This window comes from Populus euphratica, unplaced genomic scaffold (genome assembly GCF_000495115.2).
Source record: "Populus euphratica unplaced genomic scaffold, PopEup_1.0 scaffold268.1, whole genome shotgun sequence".
Taxonomy (NCBI): Eukaryota; Viridiplantae; Streptophyta; class Magnoliopsida; order Malpighiales; family Salicaceae; genus Populus; species Populus euphratica.
In genome coordinates this window covers 203480-213469 of record NW_011500025.1, presented here as the reverse complement: position 1 = coordinate 213469, position 9990 = coordinate 203480, and the positions used below count along the sequence as shown (strand labels likewise).

The following is a 9990-nucleotide window of genomic DNA, read 5'->3' as shown; positions in this document are numbered from 1 at the left end:
TCGGAAGAGAAAGTGGGCTTGGTGGGAGATTCTTGCGTTGCTTTCTTGTTCGTAGCAGCAAGTTGATGGAAAAAACGAGGAAGAAAGTGGAGAGGATTACCGAGTATAGCAAGGTGTTTTCCATCTTGAGATGGTGGAGACGATGTGGTGATTGACTTTGAGGCTGTCCGTGAAGATTTATTTGTTTTTTTTTGGTATTATTAGAAAAGAATTATTGAATTTTCCTGTGCTCTGATGTGACATGGGAGCTCCTTTCTATCTTGTTTTTAGCAACATCAATGGATATTTTCTAGGGCTTTCTTGCTAAATTTAATTGGAGAATTGATGTCAAAATTGCTCGAATTATTGATTTATCTAGTTGTCTCTCACAGGTAAATATCCTATCCGATTTAACTATAAATTTAACATGTATTAGACCTGATCAAATCCATAATTTTCAAGATGCTAAATTAAGAAAATGACATGAAATAATACATTGATTGTTCAATTTAAAATCCATTTGGAAATACTTTTTTGCTTAAATATTTTTATATATTTTTTAATATTATTTTAAATAAAAATATTTTTATCATCGAAATACTTTAAAATATTAAAAAAAATATTAATTTTAAATAGAAATAATAAAAAATTGAAAAATAATTCTAAAACAAGAAAACAAAAAAGACTGTCTCGAAATTAATAAGCAGGCAGATCTGGGAACAGGCAAATCGTCTCTGATACTTTTCGTGGCTGAAAGGGCATCCGCATGCAAGGGAAATTAATGCAGTCCAAAAGATATACAGGGCAGATGCAGTGTATTGCCAAATATGGATGATGTTGATTTGCCCTTCTCACTCCCAAGCTTCTTCCCCACATGCATGGCTGCCCTCAACATGGCTTGTCAGCTCAAAAATACACTCTGCAACTACGGAATGTCCTCAAACTTTTCCCGATCTGGGAGTTTTACAATCCAAATAGAGTAATAAAACGATGAACAACTTGCATTTTTAACTGGGTTTTTTTTTTAATTTATTTTGCATGACTAAAATCCTAAACCTAGAAGCCAGGGAAACGAGACAGTAGCTCCTTGTAAATCATTGGCCATTCTCCTCCTCCATGCGTCACAAATACTGTAAAATCTTGAAAATTTATAGTTTTAATATGCAGATATATAAATTCTTATATAAATATAAGATTGAAAGTGATACCATCTTAATGAGTAATGAAAATCAAAATTAGAAATAATAAATAAATAATGATATAAAATAGAAGGGATTACCTCTATAAAATGAATTTATATTTAGAATTCATAAAAACAGAGAAACTGATAATATTTTTTTATAGATAAAATAATGAAAAAAATAACAAAATATTTCTAATACATAAGTGAGGTAATAAAGAATACATTATAATAAAGGATATAAAAGGTAGGACTGAAGGTGCAAGCATTGATTAAAAATTAGTAATGTTATTTTGAAATGGTAATAAACCTAATAAATAAATAAAGGTGGAAATTCTAAAATATATATATTTAAAAATAATAAAATAAACTTAAAGGTTTAGAAATAAAATTGATATGATTTTATGTGAAGATTGAATAAGAAAATTTGAATCGTTGACAAAAAAGGCATGAACTGATCAATTTTACATTAGAAAGTAGAGCTCTCAATCCAATCATCATATCAGAATGGAATTTTTCATGAAGTCTAATAATATGTTTTCCTACCTTGGTTGAATATTTCATCCCAATTAGAGTGTGGTAAAAACTAGCGATTTAAGCAGAAATAAACCATATAGTTTACATAAAAAATAAAATAAAATACATAAAGGTTTGAATGAGGGATAAAATTGTAATTATAAAAAAGGTGCCTATAAAACTGCAAAAAGGACACCAGTTAAAAAAAAAGAAAAAGAAAAATTAGAGAAAATTGGATATAGAGAGAACTACATATTTTAAAGAAACCAATAATGTTCCGGTGGCCATATCTCTGGAATGCATTATTAGATCCTTCTATTTTTTGGATATATTATTCTTATCACACTCCTCTACTAACCAACTGAAGGGATAAGAAGGAACACAATCCTTGTGACATAAATCATCATCGAAAATTTTATAGAAAACAAAAAACATACATCTACAAGGCAGTTTGGTCGTCAGTTGATTTTTGTCTCTTTCATCATTGGATCATGCTCATTCTGGACGGTGGAGATTGGAAATGCATTCTCCGACAAGGTTTCGTGCATGTTGAATAATAGCTCGTCCATTTTTAGGTAAGCTCAGTTTTATTCAGATTTAGGGAGATCTAACGTTGGATCATTATGATTTTGTGATATATTATACACAACCTAATGATATGTAGTTTGACTATTGGGTTTAAAATAATAATCAGAGGTTGATGGTTTATTGCCTTTTGAATCTATTGCTAGTTTTTGAAAAATGTAGTAAGCTTAATTAAATACATGTTTTAATAAAATTAGAATTGTGTGGTTGTAGGTTTTATGGAAGATGTAATGGTGAAATATGTTTTTATTATTAGTATTATTATAGATTAAATGTGTATTCTTTCTACGAGGGAAAAAATGATTATTGTGTAAGATAATAAGAAACATTGCTATATGAACATGTTGATTGAATAAAAAAAGCTAACATCTTAGCTGTGTGGATATAAATGGGGTGAAACCATGAAGAAATTAAAATGAAAGAAATTTAGAAAATAAAACATATTTAAAACTAACCATAAGTATTTTTAGCAAATTGATTAGTTAATGAAGATTGTCATGGATTCCAACTAATAGGGTGAAATTGTTGTTGTGACAATGATATAAGAATATTAATTGTTAAGGTTTGTCACTTATGTTTAATTGCACGAGAAGAAAGTGAAAGAAAATGAATTGTTCATCATTTTGTTATATTAATAATAATAATAATAATAATAGGAGAAATCCTAAAAGGAATGAATTTCCATATTTTGGTCCAATCTTGCTACACTGTAAAGGTAGGGAAATTGTTTTAATCTTTTGCTTTAGAATTTATTTGAATTTGTGATTTAATGATGTCAAATGACCTTGGAGGATGTTGCTTTTGCATGAAAATAAGTTGGAAGTTGGAAGGGATTTCCAGGGGATGAAAATCATCGTTGCCCAAAAATTTTAGCTATAAAAGAGGGCCTATTGTGATTGTTGATTTTGAGCCCTTACAACAAAATAATTTAGAGTTGACTTCTTCATAAAAATTATATTTCTATGTTTTAGCCTTTGATATAGATAAATCACATCCAAAATAAAGTTTTACAACTTTAGTTATGATTAAAACACTAGATAGTCTTTTGGATTGGTTAAGCTAAATTGATCGGAATTAGATGATTTTTAATCTTTGCTTGGAATTGTTGTTGAGTGATAATTTTGATAAAAAAAATTATAAGAATGAATATAAACATGAAAATGGAAAAGAGCATGAGATCATAAAGAAATTTCTTATGATTGGTTTGAGAATACTAGTTGAATGAAAATTAAATAAAGTTGTGATGTTGGTTGTATTATTGATAAAGACTGAATCTCTGGCGGTACAGAGAAAGCTGTGGGGACTGGACAATTGCATGGAGTGGAAGCACATGCACATACTCTAGGTAGGTGCATTGCACCTTGTCTTTTCAATTTTTATAAACTCAGTGATAAATTTTAAAATTTATTATTTTATTGCTTCAATAAATATTGAAATGAATATGAATACTTTGCATATATTGATGTGTATCAACTAGTTATGATATAATTAGAATGGATATGAGTGTCTCACATACATTAATATGTATCAAACTTGTTGTGATATTATTGGAATGAATAAGAGTATCTTATGTACAATGATATAGATCAATTAGTTAGGATCAATTGACTGTTAAAAAGATATTTTTGACACTCTTAAACAATATATGATGTGGCTAGGGGTTGAGATAAAGAGAAAATGTTGAATTATAGGTGTTGTGTGTAAATGGAAAGGTTGATGAATCTAGACAGATTTGTCTCCTAACTTGTGAAGAGAATTCGAGTAGGAGGATAAAGGAATTAGGATCAGTTCCTTCATAATAATTGTATATTTGGATGTTGACTAACTAAGAAAACTGGTCTTACTCATTTTGAAGCTATAAAACTTAAGTTATGGATCACCAACCGAGAGTGAGTCATGATAGACTCTATAGGGCAGTAGGTCTGATTTGTTGACGAATAATTTCGAGTGTCTTGGAGGCAGAACTACGTTATCCTCCCTTCATAGGACTTGTAGCCACGAGTCTTATCTTTCCAACAAGACCAAACTTCCTTGAAACGAAGTCTTAAAACTCTAGGTATTGTAAAACAAATCTGAGGAGAGGTCGAAATATGACCTCTGCTGGCAGATTCAAAAAGTCATTAAAATAACTATTTTGACGCATTAAAAGGTGAAAATTTAGGTCCGTTTCCTTTGGGGAACATATGATGTTATATTGTAGCTTCAAAAAGAAATGAGCCATGTTTAAAATGAAAATTGTAATGATAACTATAGCCAGACAAAGAATGACAATATTAATAGATGAAAATGGCATGGATTAACATACATTTAATGTATGTTAGAATCCCAAGTAAGGGGATCACCATGTATTGATGCCTATGGGCATAGACTAACATACATTTAGTGTATGTTAGGGTCCCAGGTAAGAGAATAACTAAACATTGACACCTACAAGGTGATGATGATACCAATGGAATTAGTATTGACAATGCGTTAGTAAAAAATAATTATGGTTGATCTTATAGAATCTTAAATAGAAGTTAAAAATCAAAGATGAAACAGTTTTAGTAGCTCAATGAAGAAGAGGTCCAATGAAAAGAAAAATGAAGAAGTAAATAGAATATTAATACATGTTTGTCTTTTTAAATTGTTAGATATTTGTGTTACTATACTTATTGTGATATTCATATTTTAATAACATGTATTTTATTTCAAGACCATCACATGTACTACAGGAGTAGATCTTAGCTTTTGCTCACCTTTTATTTTGTAGTTCTAGGTAGTATATCCTTGTTTTTTAAAATATTAAAATATTTATAGAATTTAATTTATATATTTGATGTTTAAACTTGAATAGATAAACTTAACTCTAAAATTTATATAACCATGTTTCATATATGTGTGTTTATCTCATTTATCCCTCTATAATGATAATTATTGTTCAATGTATGTTATAAATATTATGGTTGGGGTGATGATGATGATGATGTTTGTGGGATTGAGACCCATGATTGGGTCGTGATTGAGTTATGAGATGTGAAATATTAAAAGCATAAACAAGTATATGTCGATAACTTGGAACCTCTTAGTATATGGGAGACTTTGCCAAATTTTTGGTAGAAATTTTGGTGGAACCTATATATATATATATATATATATATCAACTGTTCAAATTTTCCAGAGGGTTGTCCTAGAGTGTCAACTATTTTGTCCCCTTGATTGTATCAACCTTTCAATTTCTTACATGAAGATTTCTTTTTTTTTACTTGAGGGAGTCATCTTCCATGTCTGGATTACAACAATTGTCACAATTACAAGCATTCCAAAAAACATGGTTGTCCTAAAAGAAAGAATAAAGGGAGAGACCGTCCTTAGAGAAAGATTCTACAGGTACCAGAAAAGGATTTTGAGCTGGTTGCATCATCGAGATGGAGGAGGAAAAGATTCTTGGTGGAGAAGTGAAAGATTCACACTTCTTGAAGATGATTTAAACAGTACTATCAGCTTTTTTGGTGAACTCATGTTCTGTGGATTGTATAGGAACATAGCTTTGATTTAATTTTTCATAATAGGTAATCCAAGAAGAGAGGAGTAACTTTTATAAATTCTTTTTCGGGATTTGTTATGGGACATGAGTAGAGGTGACTCTTTAATTAGTATCAATAATAATAAGCAAAACATCTTTTGTATTAGAAAGTACTAAATCAAAGGCATGATTTTGGACCCTATAAGCCATTTGATAATGAAAAGTAATTTGATAAGTATCTAAAACTTGATCAGCACTAGTGATTTGTAGTTAGACTTTTAAAAAGTGATGGAGTTAAGGGTTATCTAGAACTATATTGAAGTTGGGATAGAAAGTCACAACTACTGTACCACAATTGAGCGCAATTTCAAGAAATCCAATACATATTTGTTGATATTCTAGATATCTGGTATCTAGAAGAGCTAATCTTGCTATAATAGGTAAATTTTTATAGCTATAATAAGATAAGACTAGTCTAATAGTGCTGAAATGAATATGTATATTCCTGATAAATCCATTGGCTTGAAAATTTAAAAGAAATTTTAAGAATAACAAACTGTTGATGAGAAGTAGCAGAAATTTTGCGTTAGTAAAAAAAAAAAGTTTAAACATATTTTTTTGCTATACAAGAAGATTTTTGGTGAGAATTTTAATATGTTTGGTGAGAATTTTAATATTGTAGATAAGAAAGAGATTTTTTTACAAAAGTATGATAAGAATTTACAAGATAAAAATTTATTTAAATTTTTTTTTAAAGTATTATCCAGGAGGCTAATTTTATAGAAATAGTAAACGTCGCTTGCAAATGAAAAGGAAAGGTAAAAATGAGAGGAGGAGGAAAATGTCAGAAAAGAAGGAAAAAAAAAGAAGTAAAAAAGAAGAAGAAAATGACATGGTGACACGCAAACCCAAAGAGGTATGGTAACGTACGCTATAAAATCTGGCATCTTCAGGGAATAAGGGAAACATTTGTCTTGATCTTCAAGATTATTGGTACGTACATCTCAAATATATCACAGTAAAAGTCAAGCTCGAGAGAGAACATTGCCTAGAATTGGGCGAGCTTTGCACATCACCACTAAAGGTTCCACTTTGCATATAGTTATCGTAGTGATCTCAGCCATGTCGATCTCCTTTTCACTCACTCTCTTCCACTCGAAGCACTGAATCAAAGAACCCAAAGTCAAAGCCATCACTCGGTTTGCGAGGCCATCCCCAGGACAAGCTCTCCTCCCCAGACCAAAGGGCGTAAGCTTGTATGCTTGATCAACTGATCTTCCATTTTCAAATCTTTCAGGCTTAAAGCTTGTTGGCTCATCCCACAACTTAGGGTCTCTATGAATGGCCCATGCATTTATAAACAACATTGTACGAGCAGGCACATGGTATCCTCCAACAGTGGAGTCTGCGGATGACATATGAGGCACCAGCAGTGGAGCTACTGGATATAAACGCAAGTTCTCGGAGATGATATCATGAAGATAATGTAGTTTTGGAAGATCTGACTCGTCTATCAACTCATCTCGGCCAACCTGACTAGTGTCTAATTCTTCTTTAGCTTTCTTCAACACTTCTGGGTGGTTTAGCAGATTCGCCATTGCCCATTCCAACGATGTAGCACTTGTTTCTATCCCCGCGACCAACAACGTCTACAATAGATAAATAGACAAAAAAAAAAAAATTTAAACCAAGCTCAGATTTAGTCAGAAGAATATATAGGCTCGGTTGGAGGTCAGCTCGCTGTAAGGATCTCTATGCACTATTCAGGATTTCTAGCTTTAAACAAATTAAAGACAGAATGATAATTTGTTTACCAGAACATGACCTTTGATGATTTCGTCTGTGTAGTATTCAGGTTGCGATTCCTGCAAGGTAAGAAAATGACTTATCATGGTGTTACTGTTCCTGTCAACTCGAAGCTCATCAATCAGTCCTTGGAAGAACACATCCATCCTTTTACTGAGTCTATCCATCTTGTTCACATATCCATTCAAATCAAGCCACTGCAAGAAGGGAAGAAAATCCCCAGCAACTACCGCCCCGCTATAGTGAAGAAACTCTTCCATCATCTCTCTAAATTCCCTTGCCTTGTCTATTTCCTTCACCCCTTCACCATAATATCTCTTCCCTGCAATCATTCTCATCATTATATTACTCGTCAAGTCAAAAAGCAGGGGCCTTAACTCTACCCTGGCAAAGCCATGAGTTGAAACGCGGTACAGTCTGCTCAGCAAGAGCTTGACTTCTTCTTTTCGCATGCCCAGAAAAGCGTTGAGACGAGGTGACGAGAAGATCTCTATAGCACTTATGCGGCGGAGGTTGCGCCAGTGATCACCATAGTCAGCTGTGCCCATGGTAGTGTCGTTGTAGTTCAAGATTCTTCCACTCAAAACATGGGGGCGGTTGGCAAAAACTATGTCCTTCTTGACTAAGCATTCTTCCACACCTGAAGGGGATGACACGATGATGGCAAGGCGGGATCCCAATTTGAGACAAAAGACCGGACCGTATTTTTGCGAGAGAGCCTCAAGGGTTCGGTGGATGGGCTGCTTGAGAAGATGAAAATGTCCGATAATCGGAAGAGAAAGTGGGCTTGGTGGGAGATTCTTGCGTTGCTTTCTTGTTCGTAGCAGCAAGTTGATGGAAAAAACGAGGAAGAAAGTGGAGAGGATTACCGAGTATAGCAAGGTGTTTTCCATCTTGAGGTGGTGGAGAAGATGTGGTGATTGACGTTGAGGCTGTCCGCGAAGATTTATTTGTTTTTCTTTGGTACTATTAGAGATGAATTATTGAATTTTCCTGTGCTCTGATATGACATGGGAACTCCCTTCTATCTTTTTTAGCAACATCAATGGATATTTTCTACGACTTTCTTGCTAAATTTAATTGGAGAATTGACTTCAAGATTGCTCGAACTGTTGATTAGCCGAGGCTGTCCGTGAAGCAAATGCATGAACAAGAATTTTATTTGAGGTAGCCGAGAGTGTTCTTGGATTTAATAATTATGATCATACGGCTTAACCTGATATTTCTCAATAGCTTTGCATTTGTGATGCTTTTAATAGTTTACATGTATTGGTATGCTATTGTATATTTTTTTCATGAGCAGAAATGAATTCAAAGTTTAAAGCGTAATTATATAAAAGAAATATATTTTTCAAAAAGATAAAAATCATGTCCAGAAATAATTTCAGTATTTATACGAGAAAGACTAGTACTTGCATTAATTAAAAGAAAAAAAATATTATTTATAAACATGTGTTGGCGTAACAATTAATTTAATTATTGTGTACTTAGTCGTAGATCGTAGATCCATGAATACAGGAAGGAGAGGGCGGTCTCCATCATGGCATATGTATAAAGTCGAAGCCCCACATGGCATTTTCTAATTTAACGACGATCATCGTTTAAGTCAACATTTTCCGGCGAAACCACAAGAGGTTCGTCTAGCTGCATTTAGCTAGGAATTTAGAGGTTTGCTTCCTTCCAAGTCTTGATTTCAAATCCTCCTACCTCCATTAAAGCCTTGATTTCAAATCCTCGTACCTACCATTAAATTTTTTGACGTCATACAAGGCTTAACTTTGTATAAAAGTTGATTATAAACCGTTAAGACTTGGTTTGTTATACGTAAATTAATCTAAAATACTCAGTACTAAAAAAAAACATTTTTTAACCAGTAAATTAATATAAAAAGATTAAGTTTTTTTATTTAATTAAAAAACTGAATGAGAAGAGTTATTACTAAAATCCAAGATTTAGGCAACTAGGGAAGGAACACGATGAACTCATGGACAAAGACTTGGGGGAACCTCTATTGGTTTTTACAATATGGAACCCATCTTAAAAAAGAAAAAAGAAAAAAAAAAGATGAGGTAGAACAAAAGACAAAAATATCATTAGCTCCGGTTCACTTTCATATCTCCTATCGGCAATTAAACAACATAATCCTAATTTCCTATTTACTAGATGAAAATCTAACCATTGAGTCTCAAGTTTCTACTTTTTTTTTTTTTTTTAAGAAAGAACACAAAAGAACATGAATTGATAAACTATGGTTTTACCTGTTTTGGTTATCTTAGACATGTAAAGAAATAGTTTGGAAGCCACCCCATGATTGTATTTTCTCATAATGGTCAGAAATGAGATTTATTTGCATATGTTGGACTTGCATGACATCTTCGTTGTTTAAGATATGATTTTGATTCACTGTTGGATGCACTCG

The 9990-nt window shown here is 32.4% G+C and overlaps 1 protein-coding gene across 3 annotated transcripts in view; it reads right to left on the bottom strand.

Annotated features, from left to right (window-relative positions):
- The window catches only part of LOC105142117 (cytochrome P450 81E8-like), a 10108-nt gene extending 1576 nt beyond the window's left edge, over nucleotides 1-8532 (bottom strand). Inside the window, exons 1-2 of one of the 3 annotated variants that reach the window (XM_011049595.1) lie at nucleotides 7580-8532; nucleotides 6769-7414 (exon numbers count right to left, since the gene is read on the bottom strand). In XM_011049595.1, the coding sequence (XP_011047897.1) occupies nucleotides 6791-7414; nucleotides 7580-8464 (1509 nt within the window). In that variant the 5' untranslated portion in view covers nucleotides 8465-8532 and the 3' untranslated portion in view covers nucleotides 6769-6790. Of the gene's footprint in view, nucleotides 1-6680; nucleotides 7415-7579 lie in introns of those variants that run through there. The other 2 variants (XM_011049596.1, XM_011049594.1) reach the window with 2 other exon arrangements.
- Nucleotides 8533-9990: the final 1458 nt, after the last annotated feature.